Source organism: Taeniopygia guttata, chromosome 2 (genome assembly GCF_048771995.1).
Source record: "Taeniopygia guttata chromosome 2, bTaeGut7.mat, whole genome shotgun sequence".
Classification (NCBI taxonomy): Eukaryota; Metazoa; Chordata; class Aves; order Passeriformes; family Estrildidae; genus Taeniopygia; species Taeniopygia guttata.
The window spans coordinates 126,615,297-126,637,921 of record NC_133026.1 but is presented as its reverse complement, the minus strand read 5'-3'; the positions used below and the strand labels follow the sequence as shown (position 1 = coordinate 126,637,921).

At 40.0% G+C, this 22,625-nt stretch overlaps 1 protein-coding gene across 2 annotated transcripts; it reads right to left on the bottom strand.

The window, feature by feature from the left end:
* Nucleotides 1–313: 313 nt before the first annotated feature.
* OSGIN2 (oxidative stress induced growth inhibitor family member 2) lies at nt 314–20,575 on the bottom strand. Of its 2 annotated transcripts, none has more exons than XM_030266398.4 (6): nt 20,441–20,575; nt 17,355–17,509; nt 12,721–12,857; nt 10,915–11,106; nt 10,153–10,244; nt 314–8,198 (listed from the first exon to the last, which is right to left on the bottom strand). In XM_030266398.4, the coding sequence occupies exons 1-6, from the start codon at nt 20,482–20,484 to the stop codon at nt 7,151–7,153; spliced, it is 1,668 nt and encodes a 555-aa protein (XP_030122258.4). In that variant the 5' UTR covers nt 20,485–20,575; the 3' UTR covers nt 314–7,150. The 2 variants fall into 2 exon arrangements, with proteins under 2 accessions (XP_030122258.4, XP_072780913.1); XM_072924812.1 differs by lacking the exon at nt 20,441–20,575 and adding an exon at nt 18,943–18,995.
* Nucleotides 20,576–22,625: the final 2,050 nt, after the last annotated feature.

Here is a 22,625-nt window from a genome sequence, read left to right as displayed (position 1 = left end):
CCCTAGTTCCAACCATTCAGTTTCTGGGAGAGCTTGTTTCATGCTGCTTTTCTTTAGAAGGTTAAAAAAAGTTCAGTAAATCAGAGAAGATATGTAAGGTTTCTTTCATCTGCCACACTTATGGTCTGCCATACCCACCTTTTTAATAAAGTTATGCTCTTCAGTTTAAAAATGCTTCTAAGCAGAAAATTCAGATCTTGTTTCTTACATTATTTTGTGTGTAACGGAGTTTGAGGGTTTGTTTGGGATGCTTTTTTTCTAACATTATTACCTTTGTCCACACTGCTTACAGGAAGGAGATGCACACAATATATAAACTAAATATACTTTTTATTAGCAAGGCTCTTAACATACAGTCTTGCATTCAGCAGCTTAGCTGATGAAAACAGTTTAAAGTTTAAAGCAGATTGAATTACTCTAGGTACTACTAAAACCATGGATAGGTGCTGTATCCCTGCATGAAAACATGTTTAATTTTCAGTTTAACTCACACCAATTTCAGGTGCCTTCCCACTTTCAACATCAGCTGGGGAAGCTGCAGGTTTTTTTTTTTTTCACTGTCAAAGTGTGATTTCTATTTCTGTCCATGCACATCTGAGTCTGTCCTTTTTTCTCCTACCCTTAACTCCCCAATCTTCTCCCAGAATGGTGGAGGTTGTGCGTCAGGGCTGGCCTCTCCTTTGTCATTGCACCAGTTCCTGTATGTGGAAACTGTGTTTGCAGCTTGAATTCCTCCATCCAGCCACCTTCCCATCCACTTCCTCTGAAATGCTAAGTCCCTTCCTTGCCTTCATTCCTGATGTGTGATAGGCTTTATTCCACTTTAATTCCTGAGACAGTAGCTGAAGCGTCTACTGTAGACCTACCTCTAACCCACTCACCCATCTTGCTCCATTCCGTGTTGTACAAATGATTTCTCAGTCCTGTCTCTCTCTCTCCCATAAAACTGGAGGGAGTCTTACACCTTCTTTTGCTCTTTTCCATTTCTTGAATCAATGGTCAGTCACATTTGGCTGCATCTGGTTTGAGTCACAAATTCCCAAACTGACTTTGATTTACAAATTCCAATTGTGTTCAGGTATTTCCTTAGAATTCAAGCCAAATGTGCCATAAAAATGAACCCTCTTCCTTACCATTATTTCTCCCTCTTGCAGTTTCTGATCACCATCACCACATTCCAATGAGATAGTTACAAAAATGCTGCACAATATCAGATATCCCTGACTAGCAACTCTCCCTATCACTTACTTTAGAATCTGCCCATACTGCTCTGCAGCAGCTTTTACTACTGGAATCTTTCAGTCATTGGTTTCAGTACCAAATCCGTGCAAAACACCTCTCCCTCATTCTGAACACTGCAGCTCTCTGAATGCCTTTTCCTCTGTAGTTTGATCTTTCATTTGATTTGAGTTCCCTATTTCTCAAAATAAAAATAACTGACTTGTAGGTGACACTATTTAATATTTTTTCCTTCAGTCTATAATCAGTTTTCACACATTAAGATAAAACAAGCCCCAGCATGTAAACCACAGGAATATTTATCATCTAATCAAAAGAGAGGTTTTGCTCACAAGTTACTTACAGAAAATGTTCTGTACGTGTTTACATTGCTTGCATCATACTTTTTTTTTTTTTTTTAAGATGAGCATACTCCAGCAAAAGATGAAAACTGCCACTGCCGCACACAAAGAAATTATATTTACACATATCTCCAAGTCCAGGTGCATTGTGTGTGAGCAAACATAGGTAGATGAATATAGTCCTTTGTGCAATTTCAAACTGGAATTCCAGCATACAACCAGCATAGCAGGTGTTACAGAAATTGGCAAGGTCAGAGTATTGACTCAGTAAATTGTGCCAGGGAGATGTAAGATAGCAGGATCAGTTCTCGAACAATGGCTCAATGTTCACACAGCAGTTGGTCCTAGCATCCAAACCAATGAAAAATATTCATATATCTAGTTAAAGGACAACCTAAAAAATGCCAGGATTCTATAGTATTTTGTGAATACATAGCAAATCTAGTAATTAATTTTCTTTATGTAAGTCTCCAGAGGGTGTCAAGGACAGTTTATTGAAGCATCTGCTGTAGGCTGGTACTTACACATTGACAGTGATCTCAGAATAAAGAGATGGAGGAGGAAGGTGCAAATTAGTTACTTAAGTCTTCAGAACAAGTTATTTCCTGGTTGTGATGACTACTGATTACACCTAGGTTTTAAGAGTTTTAAACCAATTGGTTTATGATGCCCTGAAAATATAAAATGATCAGTTAGAAAATTACCTAGCATGCAGACAAGTATAATATGAACTCAAATTCAAGGTATGCTTGAGCTGAAATGTTCTAGTGTCTATAGACGAAACCATCTTTAAAACAGCACTTAGGTTCACTATAGCTACTGTATAACACTAGAAATGCTTTTCCCCCTGCCTATAATGATTGTTCCTTATACCAAATTCATCCTTGATGACACAATTCTCCGTGTAATTTAGGCTTCAAAAATAAATCAAACTGAAACTCCCAGTATACCATATTCCCAAAAATACACTGTTTCAGAAAAAGCTGTTTATAATTCCTTCAGGTTTGTATCCATAACGTCACCAAAGCCTTTCTTTTTCTGTCAAAGATCCTTCAATTTCCATTCTTTCTGCTAAGTAAAATCAACTGTTATAGTTATTTCAAACAAAACTTTTCTTTCAGGTTGGGCAAGGGGAAATGGGGAAAATATTTATACAAAAATCTCTCACATCTATTGAATGCTCCCGTCTTGCTCTCTCTCTAAAATAAGAACCCACCCAAAAATTATGACAGAACATTGTTATTGTAAGGTTCTAATGCATTATCTAAATTAAGATATAACAAACCTTTTGGCATTTTTTGTTCCCTAACTTACTCAAAACCAGATCATTAGTGTATAGATTATAATAAAATCAGCTGCCTTTAAAACATATGTGTGCTACCTCTTCCTATTTAAAAATGTCTGGGAGCACTGTCAAGATCCTGCTATTACAAGAAGATACCTACTTCCTTTTCAGAAGTAGACAATATGGTAGCAGAGTAACAAAGCCTTATCTCTTGGCACACTATGTTGCTGATCTGGTCCTACAGCTTTGTCAGCAAAGACAATTTCTCATACAGGTTGCATTCTGTGTACTTGAGTTAATGGCCAGTTACAAATCCCCAGCCCGGTGCTGGATGAGCAGCTCCCATGCAGAGCTCTTGTCACAGGCCCAGATCTCCCCCAGGAGGATGGGACACCCCCAGCCTATTGACACTTCAGCACCTGTATGTCTGCACTTCATCCTGCACATGTTCTTCACTGCTTCCCTCCCATCATCCCTCACTGGTCATCACTTGTCAGCAGCAAAGACTCACTGCAAGTTTGCAAATTTTACTGCCTTTCATTCTCTTTTAGGAGCATTTGGCCTAAAAATGGTCCTTCCTTTCACCTGAGTATGCATGTCAGGCCTGTCTCAAAGCTGAGGTTTCAGTTTGATTTCCTCCAGCTTTGAGTAAATACTCTGTACTTCTGGCTCTAGCCTTCTTTTCAGTTCTTGAGCTGTGAGAGAAAGAAGCTGTAGCTGCCTCCTTGTATAAAATTAGTATTTTTCATTATGCAAACATCACTCTATGCAATCATTAAAAACAAGTCGCCTACATCCACCAGGCCAGAAGTAAAATACAAGAATTTCCTAAGTGCTGAAGACAAAGGACCTGGAGCTGTGAGATACACTTTGGTGTCTCTTTCTCAGTGCATAACCACTGTTCCTGCGAGCCACACTCTTTTCATGCAGTCACCGGCAAGCTCAGGCTTCTAGTCCAAGACAAAGCACTTTCCTGAGAGAGAGAGAAGAATCCGGTGTTGTTGTCACCACTCTCTCTGGATTACTTGCAGAAAGGATTCCTGTATTTACTCACTTGGGTGAAACTTAGGCTTATTCCTTTGTGGAAAAAGTTTTAAGCACAATTCAGTCAGAAGAGATACTGGAAAGAGGCAGATTGTTAGGAAAATCTAGTAGGAGAAACCTTACTCCCAGTTCAGCATCTGGATGCTACTTGAAATGCTCTTAGGAATAATATAACTAGGAGACACATTCACAGCATTAAGAACCAAATCCAAGTGTAAACGGTGTTTTTCCACTAGCCTATCAGAAAATACAAAGTATGGGTTAACACAGCTTTACAAATTCTGTAAATCCAAATTAACTTACTTCAGCTAAAAATTGTGTTTTTCCTGTCTGCATTTTCGTGATAAATCTTAAACACTAAGTAACCTTTTAAAATCCACAATGTTTAGAAGTTTATTCTTTGCAATGAAAGAAGAGCTGAAAGAAAGTCTCCCTTCTGGAAATTATTATATTACACAGGGAATACAAATGCTTGGGTTTTTGTTTAATCTGAGAAACAAGGTGTTTCCCCAAAAGACAAGTATTCAGTGCCAACATCTACTTAACAATAAATGCAGTAGGTAAAACTATCTTAAGGCAAAGCCCAAACTTTTTTATCACCTAGTTCCTCAAAATACTAAACAGGAAAGAAATAGAAATTTCTCTCAAAATCAAAATGGTGAAAATGAAAAAGTCTAGGTCCAGCTTGAAATCTAGCAATTCCTAGAAGACACAAGATGATCTTTTAGCAAAGCTTTGGTTGAAAAATGTGTTTTTATACTGGCTTGATAAACATGACCACTGAGACTTCTCTGCCCAACTAGGGGGTCTCATATGCAACTTTTTATCTCAAAAATACTGGCAAGATTGATGGAAAAAAAAAACCAAACAGTTAAACCTTAAGGTGCTGTAAGATTGTAGCAAAAGCTACTTGAGTAAGAATAGGTCAAAGATCTCTGCTACAAAATTGTCACTACTACACACAGAGCTTGTGAGTAGCTGCAGCAGCTGAGGCTAGAAGAGGGGCTGAAGGGTTTTTTCCCCTTTTTGCAAAATAACTTCCGAGTTTTTGTGGTTGTTTGGTGGTTTTTTTGGGGTTTTTTTTTTTTTTTTTTTTTTTTTTTTTTTTTGCTGGCATTTTAAATATCTCCTGTGACAAATGAAAAAGCAGTAATATGCCACATGTTGTATCAGTTATATTGATACAAAGCTGCAATTTAATCCCAGTGCAGATGTATTCTCAATAACAAAACTGAAATAAAATTCTATAATCAAGTATTTAGCATTTATAACAGTTACAATTATTAGGTATCAGAGGTTTAGAATTGGTTGCTATATACAGAGTTTCTTCCAGAGAAGACAAATTGTAGAATCTCAATTAAAATATGAAGAAAATAAGCTTAGATTTTACTGGAGTTAAAATCAGCTCAATATCAGTATAAAAAAAGTACCTTAACTAGTACTGACAATGTATGGCTAAAGCCAAACGTGGGCAATGCAGAAATTGATAGAAATGCTCCTTTGTGTTTATGCTCTTAAACACAAAGCAGTTAGCAGTGGCATAATTTCATAAATTATTTTGGACTTCCACTGAAAATAGTAATTTTAATTCTTACATTCTTTAACTTTTCAACTTCTGTGTCCAAATTCTGAGTAATTTACTCAGATGCATAAAGACTTGCAGTAGCCACAGAACCCTGTAATTCAGTAGGCAGAGAAAACAGGCATTTATTGAATACAGCTATCTACCATTTATGAAAGTTAAGACAGTTGGGAAACCAGCAACCACTATCAGTTGCAGAAAGCCTGACTTCCTTTTTAAAATCTGCTGAAGTTCAATATGGAGATTTTTAATCACACAAACAGAATATTTGAAACTGACACAGCATTCTTTAACACAAAAAAAACCCCAAACTGAAAAATTACACTTTTTCCATCATATTGGGCCCAAATTAAAACATTTGGTAAAGAAACAGTTAAAGCCAATCACTTGTCTATTGAGAGTTCTGGGAATTCACTTTCCTAACTTAACCTCATGATGGTAAATATCCTACGAGTGTGTTCAGTTGAACTAATTACTGCAAAACCCAGCAAATGATACCTAGGTCTTACATTATGGAGCAGAAAGATGAAACTTGGATTCAGAGGTAGGTACAAGTTAAGTCTTTGTCTTTCATTAGAAGTTTTAAGATTTAAAGGAACTATTGCATATTAGTTTTGAGATTGGTTTGTTTTTTAGGTGTCTAAGATATAAGCCTTTCTTAAGTTTCAAAAACTGCAGGCTAAAATATTTTACTATCATGTGCTGCTCTAGGAGAAAAAAGAGAACAAATTTTTGGTCAAATGGGAGATGAGAAAATCTATCACCCACCCCACTTTCATCAGCCAAGTGATCCCATTCAGTCTTCCTGAGCTTGGAAGCAAAAACCCCTTAATTTTCTCATGTACCTGATTTTTCAGCAGTACACGAGATATTCATGATATTGACACTGTAATAAGAGCACTTACATCAGTACTTTATTGTTTATGTTAATGTGTTTTCTCAGAAATTTACATATCACTGTAAGGGAACATCTCATGTTAGTCTTTGTGCACTCACCCAAGTCTAGGCATAGTGTGAAGAAACATTAATGGATTGTGTCAAATCAGTAAAAAATTAAATGGGAATGCTTATTCTTCTATTCCAATTACCAGGATAATTTAAAACTTGAAGGATACTTCTTGCTTACAGAAGTCCTTCTTATAGAAGAAACCATTTTACTAAGTGCTCATTCCAAGTATTACTGCGGCAAATAAATAAAATCCTTGTTTCAAGCAGAAGGCTCCAAATTTGCTTTGGGACAAAGAATCACTTTGTACTAAACAAGCTTTCTGCTTTTAGAAGTTATTTCAATGTCATGGTAAGAGTGTTCTTGTCGCATTTGACACTAAAATGTAAAACCACTCTGGTAGGTATTGCCTTTCACAGACGAAGTCTGCTCTTGTAATTGAGCAAGAGATGACAGACAGGCAGGCCAAGATAAGTTAGTCTCATTTTCTGTTTATCTGGAAGCAATTCCAGTTGAGATCAGTTGAAATAGCAGATCATTTTTTTGTGTTTTAAAGAGTGAAGTATCGTAATATCAGCATCCTTTACCAAGCAATACAAGCGCAGGTTACTTGTACACAACAGAAATATGACTGCTATCAACTTTTGCTGCCAGTGAGTTTTCTGTTAAGACTACATTTGTAATCCTGGATGTGAGAGTTTCTAATCTCTTGTTTATGGTACTCCATCACCTCCTCCATCCCCACTTTCAATCAATTCATGTTTCTTCTTTTGTCTTATTGCCAAGCACCGTGCAATGCCCAGTGCACCTCCTTTTAAAAACCGTACAAAGTTGTCTCCCACCAGAGGCCCTAAAGCAAAGAGGTTGGCTTCTTTAGTGCATTCGTAAGTGTATGGATCAATCTCTATAGGATTCCCTTTGCATGTGATGGGCTGATTAGAGTGATGACCTATGCTATGTCCTTGGTCCTTTAAAAAGAAAAGATTTGGGTGAGAACCTATCAGAACTAAAGCTACAGAAAACTTCAGAATTTTCTTCAGTCCAGAGGCACTCTGAAGAACACATTTCATCTCAGGCTTGAAAGAAAGTACATTGTGTTCAGGGAAACTAGTGTAAGCAGAATGTTGATTAGAGTCCATGGTATGAGACTGAGTACACATCATATGATAGACCTTATGGTATTCAGGGTAAAGCTTTTTAGGTAACTGTTTGAAAATTAGGCTTGTATCAGTAACTCTTCTACGAAACACATGGACTACTGGGATGTTGTTGTTATAGGCACATAGTACTGCATCAGCTGCTGTTAGTCCAGCACCCACAATCAACACAGGGTCTGCCTTCCCACGTAACTTTCCTTTGCTGATCACGGCTCCGAAGTCAGACATGGAATGGAGGACAAAAGGAAAGTCTTCTCCCTCAACTTGCAGTCGGCCAGGAGAATCAAATGTTCCAGTTGCAAGAGCCACATTCTCAGCAAAGAGGCAGAAGGGCACATGAGAACCATCTGTTGCTCGCTGATAACCTCTGACTTCCCAGTTTCTCTTAATAAGTGATTTCTGTCCATCTTCCATTTCCGAATGCTGTGTTTTAATATCTTCATTTTGGTGACTTCTACCTTCATCATCCTTTTCTCGGTAAAGCCTGGATACTGATGTTATGTAAACATTGTCTCTGAAATTCTTTTGGAGGCCCATGACTTTAACATAGTGTTTATAATAACAAGCTATTTCCTCTGGCATTACTCGATCACTCTTTATATTTCTGAAAGAAAATTGAATGGTTCCAGTTAATAAATAGACCTTATTGGTAATTTAAAAATCAGATCTGACATACCACATGACAGGCCAAATTTATGAGGACTTCATCTGCTCAGTGTAAATGACACTGAGTTCAGCACCTTTAATGGCCTTTGATTTGTTTCTTTTCTTGTTTCCTGATACACAAGACCAGCTAACTTTTTAAATATAGTTTTAAATCTTTATACAATGTAAATTGCTATGGTGATTAACAAATTAGGTGTAACAAAGCTCTGGAGTATCACAGCAGCTCCATATGGAAGTGTTTTACAAAGTTTAACATCCCAGCTATCAACAATACAGTATTGGCTAAACTTGTACCCAGTGAGAATACACTTACTTACAATCTAATTAATTAAATGTCATAGTTAAGTGCTAACTTTGAAACTCTAGGTTCAATATGTTACTGGAACCAAGTATTCATTATACTTTACAAAAGACCTCTCCCTTGGGTACAGTTAAGTTCACTAAGTATCAAATGAAGTAGTTCCATGTCACATGAATGAGCAAAGCAAACATGACACAGAGTGTTAATGCAACTATGTAAACAGAATTGTGAGGTTCAAGCGTTCAATAAAAAACATTTTTGCCCTGCAACCCTGCTATTACATCTATGCTTTTCTCATGATTATTGCAGTCTCATTTATAAGAAAAATAGCTGACAGTGTAATTATTTGGAACAGCTGCATGAATTTTGCTGCTTCTTTAGAAGTAAGCTCCAGGAAGAAGGCAAAACAAACTGTAGTGAACATCAGGATTGCCACTAAATTAGACTTAAACCATATTTACAAGTAATCAGGCTACTCATTTTCTTAGACTAACAAGATATTAGCACATGTTCTTTTAAATGCTCAGGTTACTACTCTGAAAATCCTCATGAGATATTTATTGAAGAGAATAACGTGACAGTGTGACACCTCTTGCAAGGAAACTTAGGAAACCATTCTACATAACTAGAATTTTACATTATCACCAATCCTTTTATATTAGCTTGTTTAGTTGTAGAAGAACAGGTCAGCATTTCTGGTTTTAGCATAGTTGAAAACTGTAATACATAGCTTCAGATAATAAGCAGGATTTCAGTTAATAAGGAGGAAAGATTGCTGTGGTTATCTAAGAAAAGGATTAAAGAACAAAGCTACAGTTTCGTCACTTCAAGGGTTGTCCTGAAATGAATAACAGTCTACCCTTAAAGACATATGCTCAAGTAACTGTACTTCTTCTTTTCTCATACATGGTACAAAACCAATTTCCTTTAATTTTCCTAAAACAAAGTAAAAAAAATTAAAATTTTAGAAAAAGCTCATGTAGAGTGTTCCTAGGTTCATCTGCTGACAACAGACCTTTATGAACTGAAGTAAAACCAGTGAGCTTGCACAAGAGTAACTTTTCTTCTCAAGTTTTTTCAAGAAACTTGTTGCTACAAATTAACACAGAAATACTGAATTATTCTCTTAAAATTAAAATTCATAATTTCAGATGCTGCAGCTGTGCCTGTAAAAGCAAATGCTGAAATATATAACTTCCTGAATTGCAAGAAAGCTGGTGTGCGCAGCAACTTCAGCTGCATCTGTGTTGAAAGAGGAACTTGCAACACCTCCCTCAGTGGATTCCTCCATCTTCCCTCACCTCTGATCAGAACTCCTTTCAGCAAGTTTCAGCCTCTTTCTGAAGGGCTGCTGGAACACACTGCTGCCTGTATGTTTGCTTTCAGTGCACTCACCAGCAGTTATTCTGCCTGACCATTGTCAAGTTTTTTTCCATCAGAGTACACACAGTAGAAAAATTTCCAGTGCCAACAGGGAATTTAATAAACTAAACAAGAAGCCCTCCTGTGAACAGTGAAGTTTGAATATTTTCCATTTATCTGTATTTTTATAGCCACTAGGATTCCCAAGTAGATTCTGCAGTATCTTTACCTGCGTTTGCTAGCTGCCCACTCCTTAAAGCTGAGGCCAGGCAATTCCATCCAGTCTCCAAAGCTGATGGTTAGCATAGAGCCCTCCATAGACTATGGAGAAAACATGAAGATGCATGATCAGACACATTTCAAATTCAAATTTCAATTCAAATGTAAAATATAAATTAAAAAAAAATTCAAATGTAAAAACCAGTGAAGCTGTTCTCATTGTACGCATTTAGAGCAACAAAATAACAGAATACAACATAAAACCAGGACATTAAATGAAGAACTGAAGAACTATTTCTGTGTTACACTTAGATAACAAGCAACCACATGAGCTAATAAAGAAGGTGAAGAGAGAGCATGTGAAAGGGACACTAAAAGCAAGTTATTTGAAATACAAAAGAGGAAGGAAACACAAAACAGCAGCATCATATAAAGACACCAAAATTTAAGATTGTGTATAAAAGTACCTGGAAACAATGCAGACAAGAAAAAAAAAAATTATAGAAAATACTATTCATTATAATTCATTAAATGTGAACTAGCAAAAAATTGGTAATATAAGACAGCACTCATGGTCACAAACACCCAAGTAAAGGGCAGCTTCCTCCTTCCTTTCTCATATACCCCACTTACTTGGGTTTTGCTAATGAACAGCTGAAACTGCAATTGGCACTACCATCTAAAACAGCCCTAGAGTAAGGCAGTAAGAAAAATCCCAAAGCACAGAATTATCAAGTTACTCTAGGAGTGAGATGATGAAATTTTTACTCACATGCCAAGCCCCACCAGGCGGTCCTTTCCCAAGCACTATGTGGGGAATATAATTATGTTGTTCTAACTTCCAGTGCAGAACAGGTGGGTAGTCATAGCCAAAGTCAGCATCAGGGTGAAGCAACGTATCAAAAAGCACTGCAACTGGGTTTGAGGAGCGTCCTTCCAGGCCTTCTGACAGGTACTCCAGATCCTGAAGGATGACAAATATTAAGCTTTTAATGTTCGTCATGCTATTCTGATATGTAGAAGTTGAATTGCAACAGAAAACATAATTCAAATTGCCTTTTAGGTAAAGGTATTTAATGTAGAGATTCAATCAAAACCCTTTTCAGAAATAACTGCTATGATTCAGTTCTTCGTAACTCTGAATAGTACATCTCACCCATTTAAAAATTACACGTTAATAAGAGTAATTCTGGGACAAGTCAGTATTTGTAGAACAAAAAAGCATGTGGACAAATAGAGATCAAAGCAACTTAGTAACACCTACATTTATAGACAGCAGACTGCTTTTAACAAAGGATAGCTAATATTTCTAAGAGTCCCATTTTGATAAAGCAAAATTAGAATCTAAAAACATTAAGCTTTAAACATCAAGTAGAAAAGGCTCTTTGGACAGCTCTTAGCTAGTTCCAAGACTAACTGTATTATATCTTAAAATAATAAAGATAAAATAAGCATTATTTTTAAAAAGTAAAACTAAGATTGTTTTACACACCAGTTAATGTTGAGAAAATATTCTAGAACTTTGTAAAGTTCACATTTCAGCATCTATTAACCAGTCTTGTTCTAAAAATTGCAATGATTGCAAAAATTATATAATAGCAGATATTTGAAGAGAAAATAGAGATTTGAAGAAAGAACTGGACATAAGACCAATTTTTGCTGAAAAAGTCAGTACAGCTTAGCTTCCTAATTAGGCATAATATCAGGGGACTGGGGGAGGATGAAGTACATGAAAAACCTGCAGCCAATAGTTAGGCAACTTACCCTCCTGCAAAAGAAAAAGCCCTTGAGACCTAGGGTAAACATCACATGCAAATAGCACAGCACTGAAACAAAAACACCCTCCAAATTCCAAAGCCAAACAAACTCTTATTTACCCCCTACAAACATAAATCCATGTTTGTATTTCAAATAAATTAGTCACAAAGGCAACACAGTGATAACATTGTCAGTAATCCCTCAGGAGTACAGTGAGGTGAGTGAAAAACAGTGTTAACATGGCAAACCAATGGACAACTGGAAAGAAAAATATTGGAGAAGATTTAACTAATCAAATCAGACAGAAAAATTGGGCGTATACATGGCTAACAACTATCATTACAACACAAACACTGAAGAATGCATACTGCTCCAAAAAGAAAAATGGACTGTGTTAATAGAGGATATATGACCCCAGTATAGCTAAAAATGAAATCTTAGTAGGAATTTTAGTATTTAAGAATATTTTAACCCAAACTATGTGTACTTTATGTATGTTAGTAGCACGTGTTCCCTGGTGATAGTGCCCAAACATCCCAGGACATGACAACTGGAATTCCTGCATCAGCCACTGACCAAGTCCTGCTTTAGTCACTCCTGGCAAGTAGTAAGAACACAACAAAGAGCAGACTGTAAAACCAAAAAAACACAACAAACTAAAGGCCTTCAAGATCCACAAACAACACTACACACAGCCTAGGTTTGGACCTAATGGTCATGAGTTGATTCTATTTAAATTAACAGAATAACAAAATAACTTATTAATGCACGAATGCTTGCAGTAGGAAAAGAGCTAGACAAGAAGGCAAAAAAAGCTTACTTGGTCAACAATGGAAAGATGTCGAGCTTCTTCTAATTTTGTATGTAGGATGGGGTTTGGATGTATAGCTTCAGGAGATAAATAAGGCCTGTATCCAGAGAGCAGGTAAGAAAGGCAAATTCCTGAAGGTCCATTTCCTATTAAAGAAAAAATTTACTGCTTTAGTAAAAATGTTTATAACCTACAGTTTGTTAATCACTAAATATACAGCAACAAAATAATACTGAAGTAGTATAATGCCAGATTGTCTTGATTTCAAAGCAGCTTATAAACTTTGCAGTAAAATACAGCTTTTTATAGGACCATCCTCCAAATAAACAGAGCAAATTTTTTTTCAGTTAAAGACAAACAAATGCGTGACTTTTACACCAGGAAGCCAAATGGATATAAAGAAGTTCCCTAATTTACTATGTCAAATTCACTATTGTGTGAAACTGGCCTGACAGATAGTGGTCTGCCTGTCAGTCACAGTGAGCGCTGAATATTATTGCCATCTTACAACTTTGCACTCCCACAGGCACTGTACATCTCAGAGCAGAAAGACAATCTGGATTATATGCTCTTCAGGTCTGTCCATAAAATAAAGGGAAGAGACAAGCAGAAAGCTTAAGGCTGAAAGTCAGATGAGAAGTTACAGACACTGCAAAATAGCAACATAAAAGCGAAGTGACCACAGACCTCCTGAGGGTAAGTGGATGAGAACAAGAAACTCATGTAAGACCACATTCATTGCTCAGGGAGAGTATGACGCCAAACACTTTTACCAGCTTTGTAGCATTTTCAATTTGTATATGTGTATTGCTGCAGTTTTAATAGACAATTATTTTTTAAATGTTATTAAAAGTATAAGATAGATGGGACCAAAATATTACCATAATGTAAATATTTCTATTTATTTGACTAGTATTAAACAAAGTAGGGACCATATTTATCACATGCAGATACAGAAGTAACATTCATGTTGCAAAGTCAGACATCAAAAGTTACAGAAAGCTAAATCAGAATTGTATGTGCTATGATGCAAAATTTAAATGTGTGGCTATGTGTTGTTATTTCTATAGCTCCTCTTACTCATTAACTGAATAAAAAACACAGTTTTCCTAATGAGCCACTTGTCAGTACTTTGTCTTTGTTTGGACACGTGGTATTTAGCACTCACTATGCAAAGTCTGGGTTTAAGTTAATAATTCATTTATACTTTAATATAGCAGGCATTGCTGGACATTTGTTCTTACTTCTAACCATTTCATCTCTTGATGTCAAGAACTCACAGGTCATTTACTTTTCCCCATCACCTTTGCACACACTATTTTCATCACCTGTTAACAATCCCATTTCTCCAATGCCTGTCTCCCTTTTCTGATTCCTCAGTTCTAAATCCCCCATTACTTCACTGAGGCCCTGTTCATTCCCAGTTTCTTCATACATTGGATCTCTTTTTCCTCTTTCACCAGGCTATACTCACCTGGACTCCAGTGGCAGAATATCCCATACTTTATTACAATGCTGTGCACATAAACTGGTCACAGCCATAGGCTATAGGAAATCATCTAAAGAATCTAAAGACAGTGAAAAAGCTCTTCCTTACTCTCACACTGTTCTGCCCTCCCACAACATAAGATAGCTAGATATGCTTCAGTCCAGGAATTTAAAGCTTAAAGAAGATGCAAGCCCTTCCTGTCACCCATTTGCAGTAAAGATTTTTTTATGTTTATACAAGTGCACAGCTAGCTTTATTTTCCCACTGGGATATAAAGAAAGCTCATCCACAGTGGAAGGAGGAAAATATGTGCCATAGCCAAGGATGTCATGTTAAAGATCATTCCTACTGGATAAGGCTAAAAGAACTAAATGGTTAACAAATGTCACCCAAACAACGACTGGCAAGGGCCAAGGAGATTACTGAGGATGGGATGGATGGGTTATGTCTAGGGCTTAAATGGATCACTTCACAAGGTTCCATCTTCACACCACTGCCAACTTTAACCAGCTTCACTTCTCTCTGAAAGGAAATTTGTTGAGGTGAAGTCCAGCAGTCCTTGTGGCCAAGAAGGCATCCTGGCCTGTATCAGGAATGGTGTGGCCAGCAGGAGCAGGGAGGTCATTCTTCCCCTATACTTAGCACTGATGAGGGCACACCTTGAGTGCTGTGTCCAGTTCTGGTCCCTCAGTTTGGGAAGGACGTTGAGATGCTTGAGCGCATCCAGAGGAGAGCAACAAGGCTGGTGAGGGGTTTGGAACACAAACCCTGTGAGGAATGACTGAGGGAGCTGGGGGTGTTCAGCCTGGAGAAAAGGAGACTCAGGGGTGACCTTATCATTCTCTACAACTTCCTGAAAGGTGGTTGTAGTCAGGTGGGGGTTTGTCTCTTTCTCCAGGCAGCAACTGACAGAACCAGAGGTCACAGTCTCAAGCTGCACCAAGGGAAATATAGGTTGGATATCAGGAAAAAGTGGTATCATGGAAAGAGTGATAAAGTACTGGAATGGTCTGCCCAGGAAAGTGGTGGAGTCACCATCCCTGGATGTGTTTAAAAAAAGACTGGCACTCAGTGCCATGATTTAGTTGAGGTGCTAGGGCATGGGTTGGACTCGATGATCTTGAAGGTCTCTTCCAACCTTGTCGTTCTGTGATATTAAGGTGAGTTACTGTCACTGAGTTCCTTGAACTTTTCTGGGACCATCAAGAGTGCTAATCCAAACCCAACTCCTATTCTTTAAGCAGACTGAATCCAAGGGAAAGGAAATCCCTTGATGATATGCTGTTAAGAACACACAGAGTGAAGGTTCAGCTGCAAGGTCTGCCATTAGACTTGCTATGGTTTTCTTAGAAAATTATTGGGAAAAAGAGAAAAAAATACTTTGAAATGACAAAATTTGTTTTTTATTTACACACGGTGCCTTCAATAAGACCTCTGACTGCAATTAGAAGCTACTACTATTACACAAACTTTAGTTGTACAATTAATATAATCTGAAACTCCATGGCTCTGTTCATTTAAGAAGCAGTTAGAAGTTTGTTTGAATATCACCAAAATCTTCTCTTGATCAATAGCAAACTATAGTACTATCATCTTTACATTATATGTCTAAATTTAAAGCAAATACTCAACTTCAAGTATCACGACAGCCTTGTTATTTGGAAAGGAAGTGACAACATTCCACATAGTAATGATCAAAACTAGTGCAGAAGATAAAAATGTTTAGCACAGAACATGTTCTAAACTTAAGAGTTTCAGCATGAAATTGTTCAACCCTGATGGAATATATCTGTTTCTTCCCAACACAGGTATTGCAAAAAAGTTATTAAACCAGTAGAGAGTGTGTTCATACATGGAGGGGCAGAGGGAATGACAATTATTTCCATACTCCTCTACTACATTATCACATAATTTTAGATCCCTTTCAAGGCTCTTCAGTGATAATAGGCTGCCAGTCGAGAACATCGGCTTGCAAGGTGTCTCAAATATATCTGTGAAGAAGCATTTGGATGATGGAGAAGTGGTCAATGCAGCTGTGTTTGGTGTCAGCACCTAGAAAAGTGCTCTAGACAAACTAAGTATTGAGCACAGGTATTTGCATAACACATATTTGCAAAACTAAACAGTGGAAACTGAATCATAAACCATATGACAAACCTATACTAAGGCTGACAAAATGCCAGGACACCATTCACTTCAACCATGATGCAGAACTCATCAAGTGATTCATGTCTGTCACATACACCTAAGTCTGCTCCATGAACACTATTTTAAACTATCATAAAGGGAGCTTTGAGAAAAGGCACTGTACAAACACCGGCTTTTCAAAGTTGTGGAGATACTGTGAACACATTTATTTTGCAACAACATCAGTCTCCAAAATCTTTGCTTGTTTGCAGGTAGGTACTTGCTCTAGTCCCAACAGCTTTGGACTAGATTATTGAAAACCCTTTACTTCAAATCTTTTCTTTATCCACTCATGAAGTCAGGGCAATAACAAGCTGGTGACCAGCTGTTGTTGAAAAACCTTGGCCCATTATGTTGGCACTCTCAATTAAGTTGTGTACCTATGAGCCTCTTCTCTCTGTTATCCTGTCATTTTACAAGTATGTAAAGTGTTCAATCAAGACTACAATTTATTATTTTAAACTAGCTGAATTGAGCTGGATTAGTTTTGGAAAAGATGGGAGAATATTTAGATACTAGTGATGGATGCAACAGAAAAAAAGGCAATTAATGAGAGGCTAGCACCTCACCAACACAGAGCATACATTATGCTTTTCACTCACCCACATGACCCCACAGATTTCTACGGGTGTACCACTGACAACCTCCATGCATACAGAAATAGACGTATCACATTAATCAAACCCTATGTTATCAACACCAGAATCAATACAGTTCATCCATTAATACTCCCATATCTGCTACTAAATAACACAGCTGATTTTTTCAAAGCACAATTTAAATTCAAATATACTCCAACAAGTCCCTTAACATAACGTAATGCTACTGTTGTTAATTATAACAAATGTATTACTCTAATAAAGATCTTCACTGTAAGGATTCTAAGCATTAGTTGTTGATAAATTATTTCATGCAGCAGGTCTACAAAGGCAATGGCAGTGAATCTTTAAAAAGGGAAAAAACTCACCTATTATTACTACAGGCAGAGTAAGAAGGGAGTCCCCAGGCAGAACAGTTTCTTCAATTAAAGGCATTCTTTTAATCTTCCTCCCAAGGCTGTCACCAAAGTACTGAACAAAGGAATTCAAAAGCTGTCCTTCGGTTTCAGCGCCGCTGTAAGTTCTAATTAAGAAGGACAGATGGGAGAAAACTAAAATGAAACAGTGAACTGTTGTCAGAACAGCCTCTTGAAAAATAGTCACTTTTGATGTTTTACTTTAAAAGGTATGAAACTGGCAAAATCAAGACCAAAACAGATATGTATCTACACAATTTTACTTTTCAGCACAGCTTTTCTAACAGAAGATTTTTTAAAAGTCTACTTTCTCCCAGCAAGTCTACAGAAGGATAACAAAGAGGCACAGATGGCTCTGCAGAAGTGCAGATTCCTAATCTCAGTTTATACAAAGCCAAAGTATAGCCACAAGCATTATTTTGATCCCACACACAGTAGAACTCATTCCTCATTATCCTTATCAAATCAGGAGATACACACTGCCTAGCCAATTAGCAACATTAAGGCCAGACAAAGCCTGAAGGAGCAGCTAAGGTAGAGCAGCAGCACTCATATCCCTTCCTGCTGGCTGAGCAGCACACAGGACTTACCTCAACAAATTTCCATTCAAAGAGAAGTGAGGTGGTTAAAGCTGGCAGTGGTGTGAGGATGGATACTTGTGAAATGATCCCTTTATGCCCTAGACATAACCCATCCTACCACTATTAAAAGTTTTTACAGAAGGAATTGTCATGTAGTCAGGTCAGCTCCTTCACCGCAGACTGCTTTCACCACTAGCCATTTTCCTAGATTTTTCAGTTCTTTCTCTGAAAAATACCCTTAAGTTTCTCTTCTAACTCTTCACTGTGTAGATGTGCTTCTAGAATACAAAGACTTGTCTTGTAATGTTTTCTACTTAATTATTTAGGAGTCCTTTCTGAAACCTTTCCAGGTGATTGAAGAAGCACAGAAACTATCAGACTAGCTAGAAAGACAGAGTCAAATTAAAAGGTCTGTTACTGCAGTTATTTTGTCAAGTCTTTTGTAAAGTAAGGACAACCAATTATTAATCAAAAATACCTGTACCAACATGGGGATATTTTTATAGAAAAATTTTTTAAAAATTATCTTTATAAACATGGTTAATTATCAAAAATAAATAAAAGTACTCTTGTCTATTTCCTAAGACTCTGCATATCTTAAAGCTATTCTAGCATTTCAGCAATTATTTTCTACACAGGATCAAAACTGTAAGACAATGATCCAATTCCCAGGGCCTTCAAGAAGCCATGCAAACCACGTACTGCCTCAACTCCCACAGCACCCAAGATTCTGTTTCAAAAGCCTTTCCTCTGTGGGGAAGTCTGAAGTACACTGGAGGCAGAGCTGTGCAGTAACAACAGCAGTAGCACAATCTGTAACGCATCTCTCCGATGGCATTGTTAAAAAGGGTGGGGAGCTATTCTGAGGTTGCATTTATTTTGGAAAGTACTTGATATCACTATTCCCCGCAGTACAAAAAAAAAAAAAAAAAAAAAAAAAAAGCAAAATTCTTGCTTACTGGTTGACTACAGCTCCACATTAGCTCTTGCAGACACCAAACCTCCAAACAGCATGAACTAGATAAAGACAAGGAGTCAGAGAGGGGATATCTAATTATCATACTGATTTTTTCACCTCTGCTTTTAGAAAGGAGCAGGTAGACTATTATATTTTCCAGCCTTTGCTCAAAGTTGACTAAGTCAATACTACCTTATGTTTTCCAAAAGACAGGCTTAAAGGCAGCACGCATGCTTTAGTGTGGCTTTACTATACTTGCTGTGCTTGATGGAACATAAAACCAAAGGAAACATTTCAAAACTTCTTTTAAGAGATATATGCACAATGCTGTAGGCTACAGAAGAATCTTTTAACAATAAAAATGTTACTTTTATGCAGCTCAGTGTATCAAGAATTACCACACTACTGATTTTGCACATCTGCACACAATGTGCAGTTTCTCATTCTTTGCACAAGAATACCTGCACAACAAAATGCAGTGCACACGAAGGAGTGTTGTTAGCAGCATGTTCTTCCTTTGTAAGAACATCATACCAGACCCAGCAAGATCTGAAGTTAGGGGCCACCACCTTTCTAACCTCTGACTATCACTGAAAGCCACCAAGAACCAGCAGTTTTCACCTTGATAAAACTTACAGTAGACAGCTTTGCAGTGGTGGGGACTTGGCACAATCACCTACAGCTCTAATCCTGCAGACATGCAAGTGGGCACAAGATGAGTCAGTTCCAACACTAGTGCCTAATTTATCTTATACTGGTCACTCAAATAAATTGGGGAATTACATTCTGTCAATCGCCGCACAGATTCTAAACATATGCAATCATGTGCCTTCGTTGTTTTTTTTTTTTTAACCCATTAATAGAAAAAACTCAACATACACATAACAGTTCTTCCATTTGAAAAAGCTAATAATAATAATAATTTGATAACAACTCATAATTTGTTACAGGTTATTAAAATAAATACGTTTTTCAAGCAGCCGTTTTGAAAGATGCTAGAATACACTGCGCACCGTCAGGGGGAAAAAAAAAGAAAAAAGAAAAGAAAAAAAAAAAGAAAGAAACGGACTGTGGTAGGCGGTTAACAGAAAACTCGTTATATAAAAGGAATCTGAATTTGGTCTCAACCTGACACTTCGAGAAGAGAATTTACCACTGCCAGACTGTCGGATTTCGTTCGGGGCAGCGGGCGGAGCGGTGCCCGCGGGGCCGGCATCCCGGGCGGCGCGGCGCTGCGAGCCCCGGAGCGGCACCGAGCATCAGCGGGCGCGGGCTGCCCCCGGCCCGGCTGCGCCTCGGCGCTGCCCAAGGTCACGGCGCGCCCGCACGGGCCCCGCCGCCGCCATCCCTTCCCCGGCGGGGCCGGGCAGCGCCGCGCTCGCCGCCGCAGCCCCGCGGAGGCCGCAGCCCCGCCGGGATCCCCGTCCTGCCCGCGCCGCCCCCGCCGCCGCCCGCGGCCCGGCTCCCGCACCGCCCCACCACCCCCGCCGCCGCCTCACCTGAAGTGACCGGCCAGGGAGCAGCGGCAGCACCACACGGGCATGGGGAGCGCCGGCGGGGCCCAGCGACGCGGCTGCGGGAGACACCGCACGCCGGCTCCCGCTCCTCCTCCTGCCGCCGCCACAGTGGGACCGCGCGGCGCGGTCCCTCCTCCCCGCTCACATGCGGCACCGGGTCACAAGGGAGGAGGAGCCGCCGCCAGCACCGGCAGGGAGGAGGAGGGACGAGCGGGTTGAGCAGAAAGGAGGAAAGGAGAGACGCGGAGAGGAGCGGGGAGGAGAGTGCCGCTTCCTCCTGCCGGCGCTGCCGCGGCCCCGCGACCGCCCTCCCTCAGGAGGATGCGGGCTGCGCCGCCTCCCCCGGGGAGGGCGGGGAGCCCCGGCCCGGCCCGGCCCGGCCCGGCACGGCACGGCACGGCACGGCCCGGCACGGCCCGGCACGGCCCGGCACGGGCAGCCCCGGCCCCGCACGGGCTTGGGGCGGGTGGGAGGCTGCGCAGCAGCGCGAGGCAGCTCCGCGGCCCCGTGAGGCGTGTGCCGTTCCGGAGGGGACTGACACCGGGCTGGGGGCCCGGGACTGACACCGGGCTGGGGGCCCGGACTGACACCGGGCTGGGGGGGGCCGGACTGACACCGGGCTGGGGGGGACCCGGACTGACACCGGGCTGGGGGCCCCGGCACTGACACCGGGCTGGGGGCCCCGGCACTGACACCGGGCTGGGGGCCCTGACTGACACCGGGCTGGGGGCCCGGACTGACACCGGGCTGGGGGGGACCCGGACTGACACCGGGCTGGGGGGGTCCGGACTGACACCAGGCTGCGGGGCTGGCGCGGGAGGCTCCCGGCCCGCAGCATCCTGCTGTTCCCCATCGGGTTTCTCGTGAGACGCGCATGAAGAAATTGACAGAAATCAAACAATTAAAAATTTTTCGACATACCTTTTGACTAACAGCCACCTGTTCGGGAACAAGGCTTCATATATGAGGAAGTTAGTTGCTTTGAATTGTGTCTTAAAACTATTTTGCAGGAGTGGCAGTCTGGGGAGAAAGCATTCCTTCCCTAGTCACACCCATCTCAGTGACTGTGGTTGGCAGGAGCTCAGGAGGTCATCCAGTCCAACCCCCTGCCCAGGCAGGGCCATCCTGAGCCAGCTGCCGAAAACCAAGGCCAGGTGAGTTTTGAGTATCTCTAAGGATGGAGAATTCATGGCCTCCCTGAGCAACCTGCTCAGGTGTTTGACCACTCTGACAATGAAAAAGTGTTTTCTTACATTCACATGGATTTTCTTGTCTTCAGTTTGTGCCCATTGACTCATATCCTTTCCCAGGGAAGCACTGAGTTCCCTCCCATTTTCTAGTTAAGTCTTCTTCATCCCCTCCTATTTATAGATTAAGGATCCCTCCAACCGTTCTCTTCCACAGTCTTAAGAGTCCCAGCTTTCTAAGCCTCTGCTCATAGTAGTCAGTCTGCTATCTGAGACACCCATGTCTTACACTGCTTTTTGTCTCTCAAAGTCCACCAAAAAATAAGGGTGAATGCCAATAAATCTGTCACTATAAATTACACAGTTTCAGCCTTCCGCACAGAGTTAAACTTGAAAAGTAGATATTTCTTCATTGTGAATCTGTTCCATAAATCCACAATACCAAGATCTTAACAAAGCTGTGGAGTTGCTGTGTCTGAAGTAGCTGTTGGCAGCTGACAGTCCCAGTTCACCTCAAGGTTTGTTACATTGTGCTCATGGGCATTCTGTTCCCCATAACCCGGGACCCTGTGACTCTGATCAAGATAAACCAGGAGACTCAGCACTGCAAAAAAGATCTTTGCCTTCCCAGTTGTAAGTAACATAGCTGGAGGGCAGCAGCCATTAATTTGTGGGAGCCCCTACTCTATGGGGAATTAAAGGAGCTGTGCAGCTGTGCAAAGCAGCTGAGGATCATGGTCGAGGCTCACGGTCAAGGCTCACATTTTTTCAAAAACCTATTTGAAGCCACCTTCACCACTCATGTTATGGTGCCACATGACATTAAAAATATCATGAACTGCCTTCTTTTCCTAGCTGAATATATGCTGTGGGAAAGGCAATGGAAAAAACATCTTAAACGATTGGCAGATGCATGCACTAAAGATGCTAACTCTCCCACAAATCTAACTTTCCCACAAATGGCGGGAGAAGGTGACTTC

Bases quoted from the DNA above. Each gene is read 5' to 3' on its own strand.
- OSGIN2 (XM_030266398.4), bottom strand. From the start codon at position 20,484: ATGCCCGTGTGGTGCTGCCGCTGCTCCCTGGCCGGTCACTTCAG. The intron at 10,245-10,914 runs GTGAGTAAAAAT...TTTTCTCCATAG, and splicing joins CGCCTGGTGGGGCTTGGCAT to TCTATGGAGGGCTCTATGCT. The intron at 8,199-10,152 runs GTAAAGATACTG...ATTTTCTTTCAG, and splicing joins TGGGCAGCTAGCAAACGCAG to AAATATAAAGAGTGATCGAG.